This window comes from Citrus sinensis, chromosome 3, assembly GCF_022201045.2.
Source record: "Citrus sinensis cultivar Valencia sweet orange chromosome 3, DVS_A1.0, whole genome shotgun sequence".
In the NCBI taxonomy this organism is placed as follows: domain Eukaryota; kingdom Viridiplantae; phylum Streptophyta; class Magnoliopsida; order Sapindales; family Rutaceae; genus Citrus; species Citrus sinensis.
The window spans coordinates 16,256,891-16,273,924 of NC_068558.1; the positions used below are offsets into that span (position 1 = coordinate 16,256,891).

General features: G+C 36.3%; 2 protein-coding genes across 3 annotated transcripts; one reads left to right on the plus strand and one right to left on the minus strand.

Moving 5' to 3' along the window:
- Positions 1–337: 337 nt before the first annotated feature.
- Positions 338–6,033, minus strand: LOC102629390 (endoplasmic reticulum oxidoreductin-1). 2 transcript variants are annotated; one of them, XM_006477947.4, is made up of 9 exons: positions 5,665–6,033; positions 5,301–5,432; positions 4,304–4,559; positions 3,686–3,796; positions 2,376–2,494; positions 1,896–2,000; positions 1,596–1,798; positions 1,183–1,306; positions 338–1,039 (listed from the first exon to the last, which is right to left on the minus strand). In XM_006477947.4, exons 1-9 carry the CDS (start codon positions 5,857–5,859, stop codon positions 851–853), a joined length of 1,434 nt encoding a protein of 477 aa, XP_006478010.2. In that variant the 5' UTR covers positions 5,860–6,033; the 3' UTR covers positions 338–850. The 2 variants fall into 2 exon arrangements, with proteins under 2 accessions (XP_006478010.2, XP_006478009.2); XM_006477946.4 differs by having other exon boundaries at positions 338–1,042.
- Positions 6,034–8,127: 2,094 nt separating this feature from the next.
- LOC127900615 (uncharacterized) lies at positions 8,128–9,171 on the plus strand. The gene has a single exon (XM_052435780.1). It carries the CDS (start codon positions 8,128–8,130, stop codon positions 9,169–9,171), a length of 1,044 nt encoding a protein of 347 aa, XP_052291740.1.
- The last annotated feature ends 7,863 nt before the right edge of the window (positions 9,172–17,034 follow it).

A 17,034-nucleotide genomic window follows, 5' to 3' on the forward strand; every position in this document is an offset into this window, starting at 1 on the left:
AAATCTTATTTGTCAGCGTCTGTATAAGAAAAGAAGACGGGTGGTGTCTGTATAAGAAAAAAAAATGAAAGGAAAATAGGGATGATGGAAATCCCCATAAGGTCGGGCGTCCTTTGGGGCTCTCCCCATTATTTGGCTGGGGATCGAGAAAGAAAAATACAAAAAATTAATATGGGGAGTTAGTACGGGATTAGGTATAATCCCCATCCCCCTCTCCATTTCTCCTATTTTAATTTTAATTTTCGTTGATTATTACATTTATTTCGTTACAAAATAAGAATACGGATACAATCACTGGCCGACTGTACTCATTCCACTATTACCTTGATGAAAGAAATTTACTCTGAAATGTGAGCCTTTTGGTCTATAGATACATCATTGAATTTGAAATATACAAATTTAACATTCTCAATCTATGGCAAAAAACCTCAAAATCCATGTGAAACTAGCTCACGCGCAAGATAAGCACGTGTCATTCAACACGAAAATCCTAGTAATATACTCGGCGCCTTTCACATGGAAATTTTACCTCTGGATCCAGAAATACAATTGGATTTTGAATATTACACTTAAGAATCTTAACTCTGTATACTTGACCACCTATATCCAAAAACTGTATTTTTCCAATACCCTAATCCGCAGCTCTTTAACACTCAGTATGTATCTGATCTTAAATTACCTTCCAAAATTGGTAATACGGCCCTTGATGAAGCATTGTTACAATTTTAACTCTCCTGACATGCTAACACCATTTCAGCATACATATTTTATCAGCTTCATCTCTCTATAATGAACCCAAAAGGTATACAACTAAAAGGATAATTTCAATATGCAGGGTCCGCAAATATGTTTACCAAAGTGCAAGCACCGACTTCCACATTCTTCTCCATTTGCTAAATTCAAGTGCAGAAGGATCAGATATCTTCTTTTCCATGATCTTCTCGATTGAAGGGCCGATTTCATGCACAATTTTGACCGATTCTGAGAGTCGATTGAGCAGATTTACAAGAGCAATTACTTCATTGCGTTGCAACTGCAGCTGCTAAATCAGGAACAGATTAGACAGAAGGAGAAAAAGAGAGATATGAATTCAATTTCAGTGTTCAGGCACAAAGGTAAACTTTATGATCTGCAATTGCAAGCTGATGTACTTAGTTCTTTTTATAAGGTAAAACAACTCACAGATTGTGCTGCGTGATTTTGACCCTCGACAGAAAACAGGATCTTCAATGCAGTACCAAGGCCAAGAACCTGAAGTTTTCCCCAAAGTCTACATTTTTCACAGCCGACACAATCCATCAATGCACTGCAATAAACATGATAGGGGAATAAACCAAGTCAAAAGGTAGAAAATTCACAAGGAACTAGGTAATGAAAAACACTCTTTCAGCTTCAATACTGAATATAAGCATGGCTGCTATATGAAGTAGAAGGATAAATGTTTTACCAAGTGTATAATTTTTCTGAATTATAAAATGTATGAAAATTCAATTTCTGGCATCACGAAAACAGATGGAGATAAGCTAAGGCATTTCAAATTTTAATGAAGGGGCTTGTTAATTTAAAACACTATTAGTTCAGGCTCTGAGCGAAACCTGATATTCCTGAATTGCTTTTGAATCTGCTGCTTCAGTTCAGGCCCACTTTGACCTTGCCACAACTTAGCTTCATCAAATGGCAGAGGGCATGCAGCTTGGAGTTTGGGATTGTAAAGTAGCTGCTTAATTAAAGACACTGCTTTCAGGTCATCTTCATGATTACCAGTATCATATTCAGCCTGCTCCAAGTAATCTGTAGCCTATTAAGCAATTCAGGAAAAATAGAAAACAGTCTTAAGATAAGCCAACATAGAAGACCCAAATATTCAGAACAAATGAACACGAAGAGATACTCACTTTAGTCACTGCACGCAGAACGAAGAGGAATGTGAAGTACAAGTTTCTTACACGATCCTGATATCTTAAAACACGATCATACATCAATTCTGGATTTTTACCCCACTGAAATTTCCCCAAAAAAAAAAGGGTGTCAGATTCAAATCAATTTGTTGTGGGGGGGCGGGGGGGGGGGGGGGGGGGGAAAAACTTTACAGTTTCTATTTTGCCAATGATAAATATTTCATCCAGTTATCAATACTAAACCATCTAATAAGACACAAGCAGGCTATCTATCTTCTTTTTTTTTTCTTTATTTCAATTTTTTCAAACATAGATCATTTTTCTGCCTTCATATATTAAATGAATGTATGATGCTGGCAAACACCTGAAAATAATAGTCTTTTTACTCTTGAGCGATGACCTCTAAATCTCTCACAGCATATTAAAATAAATATTGAAACCAGAGATTATAATCAAGAGTAAAATGGTAAAGCTTACCAGATTTGTACTTTCATCAAGAAGATAATCAGCAGCTATGTGAATGGAGATTGACGAGTGAAGACCAGATATTAGCTTGTACAAAACCTTTTTCTCCTGACATATTTCCCCTGATGAATCTGCATGAAAGATTAAATCCCGTGATATGACCAGGACACATTTATAGAAGAAAAGAAAACAAAGACAAAGAACAGCATTAACTCTAAGCAGTAATTAACAGAAGCCTACATTAAGATCACCACAATGACCAAAGAATATATATACTCCTGTGTGCAAAGATTTAAACACTTGACTAATGTGAAATATATTAGGCTAGGACATGATTACAGTCAAAATTGTTTTCACCAAAGTATTTTAACAATATGAATTAGGATATTGATAATGAGACCTCAAACCATCGAATTGCTTCACACTCATGTCAACATACCGCATCAATATAAGCAGTGGGAACGAAAAGTTTTTCTCCTTTTTTTCCTTTTTATTTTTCTTTCCTCAAAGGAAACAAGAAAGAATACACTTTAAGAAAACAAAATTGCAGCTTTTTTAACATATAAGGTTTTAAGCTTTGACCAAACTCCAGCGAGAAGCCACACTTTGTTAAAAAAAACCAAGAATTTCAGCTTGCTGGTAGACATTTATTCTAGTTGATGTTTTAAATCATAAAGTTTTAGCAAAATAAGTAGTTCGCAAATATAAGGTTTGCCTGAGCCTTCAAAAAGTTGAAAGCATAGTTCACAAATATAAGGTTTGCCTGAGCCTTCAAAAAGTTGAAAGCATATTTTTCTTCTCTAGAACATAAAGAGGTAACAGGCAATCACAGCCCTCATTTTTTCCTTCACTCTTTCCTCCTTTTATCTACCACCAGAAGAAAGGCCCAAAAACAAAAAACTGTGAAATATGTTTACAAGATCACATCCACAATTTCTCAGATACACAACCATGTACAAGATCATGAAGATGGCAACTACAGCAGCAAACAAGTGGTATAAGCAATGGAATGGAATCAAGAAGAATAGCACCATGCACAGGGTGACAATAATGGAGATAAAATTGAAAAATATGATGAAACTGGTGGCATAGGATGGTATGAGGGATAACAACGTTGCGGTGTATTATCGAGTAATAAGTATACTCAGACAAATATATATATGGAAGTTAACAAATAACACAGAAGTTATACTAATAAACAGTAAAAATTAATCACAACTCACAACAGTCTCTAATTCACTGTGTCAGAAATTTATTTCATGGTTATAATGTTCAAGAAAGTCCATTGTCCACAATGATCCAGAAAACAGAGATCAACTCACATTTTGGACAATTTTCTGTATAAACAGCATCCCATATCCTCCTTGCCGATGGACCAGTATAGCCAGTGTAACGCTCAGGATTTAGTAAAAGATTTACATATGTCATCTCGCCTGCAAATTCAACAGTTTTTCATCAATCCCCACACAGTTCTCTGCAAATATCACCTCATTGTCAACACAGGCAGTGTGCATCTCTAAAATAGAAGTGGTGAATTGTGGCCATACTGAATATCAAGTTCTTTTGATATGTGCAAAAATCATGAATTCAATTTTTACCCAAACCACATCCATGATAGATCCCATGAAGATACCAAACATAAGGTAACTGTATCCACAGTTTCTAGATAATCCTAAAAGTTTCCTTTCTATCCCTGATTAGCAATGGTCTCCGACCACTAGGGTTCAGGTTTTTGTCAAATCGAGCTGAACTGAATTAATATTTCAAAAATTATAAACCGTCAGTTCAGTTCAGTTCTCGGGGCGATGGTTTCTTTGCTCACCTCTACCTGCTGCAGAGAAAAAGCACCTGAACCAATTGTGAACTCCAGGATGCAACATATCCAATCTTTAAACTAGATACAAGAAAAATACGAAATATGAAATAAAAAGTAGCAGTACCATTATCAGTCTCATCATCATTTGTCCATGGGTTATCTGTCTCTATCCAGCCTCTAAAAGCTCTCTTGTCCAATGTGCGGTCAACAGTTGCCTCTGGCTTTCCCTCTTGACACATTAGATCATCTGATGGAAGGATATGGAATGGCTTTTTAAAGGGCTCTGGGAATTCATTTTCTGGACATTCACAGACACTACAATCACGCAACCGGCACATACCATCATCTGGCCAGAAGGGGCAGTCACACCACAGCTTAGCCTACAAAGGAAAAAGGTACATCAGGGCCTGAAAGAACTAAACAGTAAAAACATGACCATATTGATCCCAAAGAGCAATTTTGTTTTCAAACCAGGATGCAAAAAACACAATTGTCACATTTTGAAGAATCATTGTGTAATTCTTGTACACAGACAAAGAGAACATCACACTGAAGCTATGGCCTTCCCAAGTACAAAAGGATCCCCCAAACAAAAAAAAAAAAATTATATCATCAGAAAACATAAAATGACAACAGCACCATAAAGGAAACAATTGCTAGACTGGCTTATGACTAGCAATATTGGTGAACGATAGCGAATATCTTACTTTCCTGGTCGAAGCTAAACTCATCTCATAAGGCATTTATTTTTTATTAATCCTTTAAAATAATAACTTAATAAAGTGCCTCATATACTATATCTTGAAAATGGTGTTTAAAAACAAAGTCAAATAACAGTGAACATGGCGAACAATGCATGGTACAAACTTCATATTTTAGAGCACAAGCGTTAGTTGTTTTGTGCAGTTGCAGAAAAATGCTACTATCAAACTTGAACTAGCTACATTTTCAGAATGGTTTAAACAGAGAGAATGCCGGCATAAATGAAAGGCCTTAACGCCCTCTCCCAACTAAACATGGTTCTACAATAATATAAAAACAAGCTTCAACGATAATCACTTTGTGCATTTAACATACGGGAAAACATATAAAATAAGCTTAATTAAGCACACTAATCAGACCTTGAAGTATCGGAAAAATGGGGTTGTAACAAGTTGTTGTAACAGAGGATGTAAAACCTCCCCATTAACACTGTCTACTGTCTCGTAATCACAACAACAGTCCTCAACCATGCCCGTATACTTTACAGAATCCTGCACACAAAAAACCCAATCACAATTGAATTTCAAATAACCAATACAAAATCACCAAAATCCCAACCCAATAATTTCTCTTGAATTTGCACAAACTAAAGCACCGATTAAAGTGCAATGACCAGTCCACTTCGTCTTTATAACTACAAAAGCGCATCAGCTAAAGCGTTTAACTGACTCAATGACAAAGGTACTTGACCACTTAAAGTGAATTGAGAATGAAAAGGGGTACCTGAGAAGAAGAGGAACAGTGACACGACGTTTGATTGTTGGCGAACAGAGCTATCTTTGACCCGGTCCTCGTCATCACCGCCGCCGTCGCAAATAACACCACGATCACAGCCCACACTGACCATAATCCCCTTCCCAACCCCTTCTTCTTCTTTTCTTTACTGATTTGACCATTCCTCTTCTTATCCTTCGCCATTCTCTCAGATTTTTGAAAAATTTTAACAAATAGGGTTTTTGATGTGCAAAGGATTTTTCAAGTTTCAAAACCCTCAAAATTTATACAGACGCTGCAATGGGGTTTTGATTTTTGGCTTCTGAAATGGTGGTCAGAATTGTAGACAAAGCAGACAGATTCAGAACCTACGCGCCTTGAATGTTATTTCGTTAACGGTTAAGGAAATAAATATGATATTTTGGCTATTACTACTCGCAGTGAACATGTGGACACTCTATCTACCAATGAGATTGGAGCTCTTCAACACGTGTTATATTTTGACCGCGAGTGGCAAAAATGTGCTCTCTGGCGCGAGTGGCAGAGTAGATAAGTGGCAAATAGACATTAATGTAAGATCTAGTTTGTCGTAAGTGACGTGCTTCGGCCAATGGGAGCTCGAGTTGGTCAAATTTGGTTTTGCCACATTTTTTATGGGAAATTTATAAAAATAACCCACAAATTTTTGTTATTTTCACAATTAGTCCTCTAAACTTTTCCTCAACATTAGTCAAACATAAGTTTTTCTCCCCAAATTACCATTGTTTACAAACCAAAAGCAACTTTTCTTCTCCCCCTTTATCAAATCAAACGCAGCCTTAAACTCTTGAATCATCACCGACGACGGCAAACGGCAACGACAAATGCCGACGGTGAACAACAAAAGTGAACTCCAACAAATACAGCATAATCCATCTGGATCCAATACTAATCTGCATTACCAAGTGATAAGAGTTATTTTCTCAACTTGCGAGAGTTTCAGTGCTATTGCATCTTGGTGCGACAGGCACCTGTCGCACTAAATTTGTACGACAGGTTGCCCATCGCACCAAGAGTGATTTGCACCGAAACTGTGTCTTAGTGCGACAAGCTGGCAGCCTGTCGCACGAATATGGTGCTACAGGTGAGGCAATCTACCTCTTCGTGCGCATCAAGCAACCTGTTGGACCAAGAGCCAGATTCATTGCAACTCAATCTTGGTACGATAGTGCAACAAGCAACCTGTCGCACCAACATACAATTATTCTTTTAATATTATATATAAAATTTTATTCTCTTTATTAGTTTCATAGTGCGTAATTAATTTTTTTTAGGGAAAAGGACACAGAGATCCCAAACCTTTGAATAAGGGACACAAAATTCTCTAATGTTTCAAAAAAGACACTCAGACCCCCATTGGTTAACAGAAACCGTTTCGTTAAATCATTACAAGGTTAATATCGTAATTGCAGATTAATAACAAGTGAATTGACTAAAAACCCACACACACACGACACGCACAAACAAACCCCACACACACACTGCTTCCAAACAAATCCTTTAACACACACACTCACGGTTTGCCTTGCCGAAAACTGCTGGGGCTGCCAGAAGTTGCTGGAACTGCTCGCGCTATCAGAAGCTGCTAGAACTTTTGCTCGTGCGTAGATCGAGACCGCGTCAGGTTGCCGGAATTGCTCGCGATCAAGGAAATTGCTAGAACTCCTACTCGTGCATCAATCGAGACTGTGTCTGGCTGCCGGAACTGCTCACGATCGAGGAAGCTGCTGGAACTGCTCGCGTTTGGCTGCTGCTTCTGCTCGCGTTTGGCTGCTGGAACTGCTAGCGTTTAGCTGCTGCTTGTGCTCGCATTTGGCTGCTGCTTGTGCTCGCGTTTGGTTGCTGCTCTTGCTTGTGGAATCTCACGTTTGGCTGCTGGAATTGCTTGCGTTTGGCTGCTGCTTGTGCTCGCGTTTGGTTGCTGCTCTTGCTTGTGGAATCCAGGGTTTAATTCTCTTAAAACTTATTTTTTCTCTTTAATTTTCATTTTTTTTACTAAATTAATTTCTCTAGCATGTTTGATGCATATTTGATGTATGTGCAAGAATATAAATAAATGATTACGAGATTTTTTTTTTTTTGTTTATGGTTGTTTGATGAACAGAGTTCTTAATTTGTCTGGTTTATTGGAGATTTCTTGCTAATTACTTTTGTTATTTCTTTTCTTTATCAATTTTTAGATGTGCATGAAATAAATGAATCAATTTTATTTTGTTATTGAGATATTATGCATTTTTTTGAATGGTCCTGGAGCATGTGAATTTTGTGCTTAATTTATTAATGAAAAGAATGTACTGGTTTGCAGATGGTAACAAATAATGGCATGCTTTCCCAAACCTAAATACTCACTCACTTTATTCTTTTGAACAAGAAGATGATGAAGCATATTGGTCAAATGATGACAATGAAGACATAACACCTGTTGATGATGAAATGGGATTAAATTGGGATGATGAGGGAGTGGATGTTGGGCATATTGAAGGTTGTGAAGAAGTGGATTATGAAAATAGTGAAGAAGAAGATAGAAGTCTTTCTAATTGTGAGTCAAATGATAGAGAGCATGGCCTGCTTTCTGATTCTGAAGATGAGCAATCATTTCATTGTTCAAAATCTAACCCTAATGAAATGATTGAAATCACTGTTGGGCAGGAGTTCGACAATGTCCAACATTTCAGAAGAGTACTTGAAAACTACGTTATTAAGAATGGGTTTGATCTTAATAGAATCAAGAATGAGAAGAGAAGGTTCAGAGCAAAGTGTTCCAATGAGGGTTGCCCATGGTTTATTTATGCAGCACTAGTAGAATCTGGGACAAAATTCAGAATTCAGAAGCTGAATAATGTACATGAATGTAATGGAGTGTTAGAGAGCAAAGAGGCATCATATAAATGGATTGCCTCTCAGTTTGAGGGAACTCTTAAGAATAACTCGAAAATGCCTGTAAAGGCAATGAAAGATGAATTGGTTTCTAATTTAGGGATTAAGGCAAGCATGAAGAAAATGTATAGGGCCAAGAAAAGAGCAATGGATAAATTAAATGGGAACTATGCAAATTCTTATCAGAGGCTAAGGGATTATGCTCAATTACTCAAACAAAGAAATCCCAATACGTTAGTAAAGATGAAATTTGTGTCTAGTTTTGATAAAGATAGAATACTAGCTTTGAAGTTTCAGAGATTTATGCTTAGCTTTGCTGCTTTGAAGAATGGATTCATTAATGGATGTAGACGGTTTATTGGATTGGATGGTTGTCATTTAAATGGGCTTTTCGGAGGTATGCTATTATTAGCAGTGGCATTAGATGCAAACAATGGAATTTTTCCGATTGCCGTTTGTATTTGTGAATCAGAATGTGCTGATAGTTGGAAATGGTTTTTGGCAATATTGAGTGAGTGGTTGAACATAGAGAATCAAAGTCGAGTAACGTTTATGACAGATAGGCAAAAAGGAATATTGCTAGGTTTGGAAGCATATTGACATGGTGCAACAGTGAGGCATTGTGCTAGACATATATTTGCTAACTTAAGAAGTAATTGTTGTGCAAATTTTATTGAACTCGCAAGTGCACAAATCTATTGTAGAATAGATTAATGGAGACGAGTGTCAATCCCACGAGAAGGTGGATTTTAATTATATGTAGAATTAATTTTGTATGAGGGTGGTTGGATTTGTGGTGAAAATTATTTGGATTATCCTAAAATTGGAATTTAAATGGCGAGAATAAATTGAATAGAAATCTATTAAAATGACGTACTTGGGTATCTGGATCCGTATCAACATGCATCATGGGCTAAATATTCTTTATTAATACCAATTAAATCATGAGGGGGGAATCCACACCTCATGAACCACACTCTAATCAATATGGTGCTAAAGGCTTATCGTGCCAAATAATAATAACCTTGTAATAAGGAGCCGGTGTAACCAGGCCGATATTTAGACAAGATTATTATTATTTGTTGACGAAAAGTCAAATCATCCACAAAAATTAGAGGGGAAAAGAAAATAAATTTACCAAATAAAGCCTATGACACATGTTGAGACTTCACCTTCAACCCAAACTTGAAAGAAAATTAACTACTCATAATTGAACTAGGGGTAAAATGGTAATTTATTAAAATACGTAGAAAATACAAGATGGAGAAGGAATTACAGAAAATGGATCCAAAAAATGGATTCAGAGATATCCAATTAAGGGGGGAGGCCTCTTTTTTATAGATACATGGAGTAAATCATGGTCATCGGATTAAAATCAGTTTGGACGCTTAGGATTGCGCCACGTCATCAGTCAACAGTACGCGGTTTGACCACGTGGATGAACAGTAACATGGTTTGACCCGGGTTGAACAGTGACGCGGTTTGATTGAAAATAATCATGTGTGATGCTGTACCGTACGCGAGATTTTTGGTCTACTGATGTGCTGCCACGTCACCATCAACAGTACATAAGAATTTTAGTCCAACAGGATCGTGACACCTCATCAGTCAATGCCACATCATCGGTCAATGCCACGTCATCGATCCATCTATGTGAACAATGTCGTGAACAGTAACGTAGACAGTACCGTACACGTGAACAGTGTCATTTTTCCTTTTATGCTCTTCCTAAGGTTTTCGATTGTCCTGAGTTTAAAAGTGATGTCCGTTTTACCGTCTGATCTCTTCTTTATTGTGAAATGACTATGATGCCCCTAAAATACATAAAATATTTAATTAAAATAAAACACACATAATTAAATCAAAAGAATGTTAAATACATAAAAGTAAGGGTGTTAGTAAAACTTGAAGTATAAAATGATGATTTTCTCCTTTATAAATATACATTTTCTAACACTCAACAGTAATCATCCTGATATCATCTACAGAAACCTATTTTAGACAGCAGCAAGAGCCACTAGTGAAAAAGAATGGGAAGACAACATGAAGAAAATAAAAACAGCTAAAAAAGACACGCAAGCTGCTTATGATTATTTGATTAAGATTAATAAGAAACAGTGGGCCAGACATGCATTTCCTGATGATGTAAAAGTTGATCATGTAACTAACAACTTAACTGAGTCATGGAACAGCTGGTTAAATGAATACAGAGACAAGCCTGTGTTGACACTTATGGAATTCATTCAGAAGAAAGTTATGAAAAGACTGTATAAAAGGCATTCTGATGCAAGAAAATGGATTGGGAAGCTGCCTCCGACTGTGAGGAGAAAGTTGATTGTTTCCAGACAAGAAGGAAGATATGTAAGGGTGCTTATGGCTAGTGAGTATGAATTTGAGGTGATGGATGAGAATAATAAAATATTTATAGTTAATATGCAGAATAAAACTTGTGATTGTGGTGTTTATCAAATTTGTGGGATACCATGTAAACATATCATCCCATGTATTGCTTTAAGACATGAGGATGCTGCTGATTATGTGGATAAAAAACTGACAGTGGAAGCATATTTGGCCACATATGCAAATATCATACATCCACTTCCATATCAAAGTACATGGGCTGTTGTTGAAGGTCTAAAAATCTTACCTCCATATGTCAAAATAAGAGCTGGTAGGCCTAAAATAGTGAGGAAAAGAAAGCCAGGGGAAGAACAAGGGAAAAGAAAGACAAAGCAAAATGTAGCAGTTGTGCAATTTTCGGCCATAATAAAAGATCATGTAAAAGACCAATTGATTCCACTCAACACCCCTCAGGTAAGCCTAAATTTTTTTTTTTTACGTTTTTATATAAAAATAAAGTTTATATACTAATATTTATACATTAATCGTGCAGGAACAACCACACAAGATATGAGAGGAAGCTCACAAGCTAGTAATCAGAGTTGTTATACCAATTTGTGAACAGATTATGTTTTTTTTTCAAAAAATATTATGGTTATTGTTGTAATGTTTACCAGTACTAATTTGATACAATATTATAATACAAGGATTTTTTGTTATGTTTACTGGATTTATGGTTTTTATGTCTATTGGATATGTTATTTAGTACAATTAAGATTTTGTAATTATTTATTTTTATTCTTGAGCAATGGATTAAATTTATTTAGTTTGAAGAGAAAATTTGACAAAAAATTAAATGAAAAAATTGGGTAATGAAGGTATATTCGTAATTTTATTAATAATATAGGGATAAATTGGACAATGAACAATTATTTTTTAATATGCTATAAGGGTATAATGGTAATTACACTTTAAAATTATAATTTCTGTTAGTATGTGAATGGTACAAATACAACTTTTTTTATTGGGAAAAATTGTATGTTTGATTAGTTTTTGGCAAGAGTATATGAGGTCTTACAAATAAATCATAATTAATATAGTATCACAATGAAGATAACTTTGAGGTCTAGTAACACATTCTATCGTACATGTGCACTGTCCATGGACATATTTAATGATGAAATGGTGAGGGTTGTGTTGCATATGGCATCTGATGTGGCCAATTATGGATGCATTCATATATTTGTTACCACATCTCCTCGAGTTCCGAGCGAAGATCTTGAGCCACCCGTTGAAACAGAAACTTTCTTTAGAGCAAATATGTCTGGCCTCGATATTGAAGAGGAAGCGCTGGCAAAGACAATGTCATTACAGCAATATTACTCTCCAATCCACGACAATAATGACAACATTGATGACAACAGGATTACGGATGTTGGAGAAGAGGTATTACCTCTAACGACGTCGTTGGAGCAACTGTATTCTCCGTATCACAACAATAATTTCTGCGACAATGATGATCTTGTTGATGACATTAGCAACATAGAGGCAGATAATGTTTTTGCAGAACCTGCTAATAGTATAAGGGGCTCTCATTTCAATAATGCAGATGATGATGGAGGTGTTCGTCCTTCCAATATTCCGTCGTTTCAGCATGACAAGGCGTATGAAGACGATATTCCTGTGAATAACAGAGACAATCGATCTATTCCTCCAATGGCCGGTTCGAGAAAGATGATTGACCCCCTCACAAGTCTTGCTCCAATTTTGCCTTTGAACATGGTTGCTCCAAGCTTTCTTAGCAGTTGTGACTCAGATGATATCAGTGTCGGTAAGCTATTCGCTGATAAGAATGAGTTAATATTACTGCTGCGCAAGGTTACCTTTATGGATAAGTTTGATTTTAAGATTGCACGGTCTACAACGACACATTTCGAGACTCACTGTTATTCGGAATCATGTAAATGGTGTATTCGAGCAATTAGAAATTCAAACGAGCATAATGGTCCTTGGGTGGTGAGGTGAATTGACAATGTACATACTTGTCATAATGAGGTATTGGTTGATGGTTGTCGTTAGGTAAGGAGCCGAGTTTTCGGTCATATTATCGCAGATAAATATATTCAAGAAAAAATGATATACACTCTGAATGACATCATAGCAGATATGCAGCAGGAATACGATATGCAGTTAACATACCAGTAGGTATATCGGGCCAAAGAAGTTGATCTTGAAATAGTTCGAGGGAACCCTACAAAGTCATACAACTTGCTCCCTAAATACTCTCACGCATTGACTAAAGCGAATGAAGGTACAGTCACTCACTTTGAGCGGATAGAAATGGTAATTTCTTGTACTACTTTGTAGCACTTGGATCTTCCATCAAGGGTCTTAATGCAGTACATTCGGCCTGTCAGTTTTGCAGATGGTACTCATCTGAAGGGGCTATATCATGGAAGCATGTTCGTTACAACATGTCTAGATGGTAACAATCAACTGTATGCATTAGTCATTGGGGTTATGAATTCAGAAAACAATAATGTTTGGGAATGGTTTATAATGAAGTTACATGGAGTGATTGGCAATAGGCCGGAGTTGGTAATTATCTCTTATCGATGCACTGCCATAAAGAGAGCCGTTCTGAAAGTATTTCACAATGCAGCTCATGGAATTTATTTTTACCATGTGAAAGGTAACATTAAGTCAAAGTTCAGGATGTCCAAAGCTCTTTGGGATAAATTTGAGCCTGCCTTTATTAATGCAACAAAAGCATATGGACACGAGTAATTTAAAAAACAACTTGAAGGGTTGTGGAAGCTCCACTCGGGTGTGGCTGATTATTTAGAAAATAATATAGGTACGTGTAATTAGGCAATGTCTCAATTTGAAGGTAGGAGGTACAATATACTTACCACCAACATCGCAGAAACTGTTAATTCTTTCATGAGAGAACCACAAAATTTCATGTTACGCATCTTGTTGATCACTTTAGAAAAACATTGCAGCAATGGTTTATGATAGAAAAATTGTGGTCGAATCAATGAATATTTGCCTAACAACATGGGTGGATGAAATAGTCACTGAAATGAGAACCATGGCTGAAAAAATGATCGTTCACTCAGTGTCTCCGCATCGATTTCAAGTTGTAGGTGGTGGGATTAAGGAAGGCTTAATTGACATAAAAAAAAAAAAAACTTGCTCCAGTAGAGTATTTCAGCTTGATCAGCTTGTCTATGCTTATGCAATTGTGGCGTGTCTAACTGTCCGAGTGGATTACATAAACTTTTGTTCGGATTTTTACACCAAGGAATCGTTGGCGATGGCTTATGCACAATCAGTGGAGCCGGTTGGCAACGTGGGTGATTAGGAAGTTCCAGATGAAATTCAAGAGATGCACGTTTATCCACCAATTGAGGCACCACTACCTGGTCGTCGTAAAGAGCTCAGAATACCCTCGCTGGCGAGGACGTTAACCGGAGGACTGTTAGATGTGGGCAGTGTAATGAACCGAGACATAACCGTAAGCGATGTAAAAATCTCATTGCGTCGAGTCGAAGTTAGTTGTATTGTTTCAAGTAATTATGTTAAAAAAGTTGTTATTTTTTGTGTATTGTACACTTATATATCATGAAATTTTATTTTATATTTTATATTAAAATGTGAGTATTAAAATTATATAAACTTAAGTACACAAATTAGAAAAAAAAAATCATGTTTCAACATTCGAATTACCATAACGGCTTACAATATAATGTCATCATTAAATATATCAATTGTAACATTCTTTCTAAAGTACCCCCCCAGACTACCATTAAAATTTAATTTAAGCTCGAACATTAAATACATCATAAACATAAAAAAAAAAAAAGTAACGCAATCGCTAGTACCGGGCTCTTGTTGTTGCACACCCTTAACTACGACAATTTTCCAAGGGTTGACACTCTGCAACTCAGGTCGGATGTTGTAGAATCCAACATATTACAACAACCGAGAGAAGATAACTTCAAACAGCCTGAATTTGAACTTGTATTTTTTGTCGTCTCGAACTATCAGTAATGAGTTATAAATCCATACTTTATTCTTACAAAAGTCTACTCGAGCTGGTACCCAATGCTCGCGATCCAGGTTAACATGGATGAATACCTGTATATAAAAAATTCTCGTAAATTTATCATGTTCGTTATATATGAAATTGAAAAATATACATCAAAAATACACATTTGATTGTGTCTGTGAAATACAATAAAATACACATCATATCGACATCCGTCATTGGTTTGGACATGATGTGCTGCTACCCACCAATATAGTTATTCAAGTTGTTGCTATATACTAATGAATCGACTGCACAATCCCAGTTGTTCCATAACTGATTCAAGAACACCTAGTACATAGATAATCAAAAAATGCATAAATTAATAAAACTTCAAGGCGTTATGAGATAATAAATAAATAAAAAGGGTAATTATAAATTATGTTTGCACGTTACCTAAAAAAAATATGTATGTATGTGTGACCCGCTGAACTAAGGCATTTGGATACTGCCGTTACTTTTCGTTAATTAAGCGAAAATACTCGTGAATATGATGTAGAGTAACATAAACATGTCAATTTAAAAGGAAAAAACAATACACAAATCTACAACACTCAAAGAAATTAGAAAACAAAGATTACCTCGTCACATAGTCATCTCATCGAAGTATGGCCCAAAATTACTTGAAAGAAAGACCGCGGGTGTTAAACTCTTTGATCCACTGTCATATCGCTAGTGGACCATCGGTCAAACTCATCATACAGACTTGAATCCTCTAATCCTCTAAGTGGATTTATATCCACACTCGTACTCACGTCAATCCCATGGTCTATGATTTGGGGTGGAGGTAGAGGCCTGACGTTCTTTCCTCGCCTGAATGGAGGAATCATGTAAGGACTATTAAAAACATACAACGATTTGTACGCTCGGCCGAATTTACTAATGCCCGGAGGCACCTCAGTGAAGACTTGCACGCTCTCCCCACTAACATCCCAGTAGAAACTATACAATGACGTGGGAGTAGAAAAAATTTGATTGCCAACATCAGTATACACTCCATAGTCAATCGGGCCATGTCCATTCAGTAAGATGAACATATTAAACAACTATCAAATTTAAAGATAAACGAACACAATTGTTAAATTTAAATTTGCTCACCGCATACGAGTGTCCAGTCGGAGAATCCTTTTTTTTATGTTTAGACAATGAATCGATAAATCCCACCACGGTTTCTTTAAATTCTTTAAATTCTAACTTAATTTCATAAATATTACAATCAATCTTGTCCATCCGTCGTCTCATATAATCATTATACTGCTTTTTCCTCAACTATTACCAAAAAAAAATCTTTCTAAAAACATATTGTTATAATGATTTATATATGAGGAAAAGAAATTATTTATAACCTCAGAATCATGTGCGTCATCAGACTTGTCTGTCTACTCCTGATGGTTATCTATAGGCACTTCATCCTCAGATGTGTTGTGACACTGCTCTGGTGTTGAGCTCGGTATGTCATCATGCTCGTCTGATTGCCTTGTAACGGGCGGCGGCGTTAATTGAAGGTTGGTGCTGTAGAAAGTAACATTTAAAATAAGTAAATAAAGAGTCAAAATTTTCGATTAAATAAATAATAGTACTTATAGGATACTGACCTTATGAACCAGCCTGGAATACATGGCATGTAATCCTTCACAGTCGGCCAATATTTTTTGCGACTCTCCTTTGCATTCGGCTCAATGGTTTGTAAAACGTCCCCCTGCCATGAATTCAACCTAGAATTTTAAGTAAATGTACAGAACTCGAATTTAGTAATGTCAAAAATAGTACTATACGTCTACCAATACATATTACTTACAAGACGAGATTCGTCATTCAAGAACAAATAAACCTCAGCAAAGTTTATTTTAGAAAAAGTCATGAGCTTCCATTGTACTATGCGGGGAATCTTCTTCTTCGTTTTCACGACCCATGCTGACGGCACACCTCCGATTGCTTCGTAAATCCAAGCCTGCAACAACCAAAGTGAGAAAGTTATTAAAACTATCATTAAATTTTAATGTTACAAAACTACTTAATCCAAAAAAAAA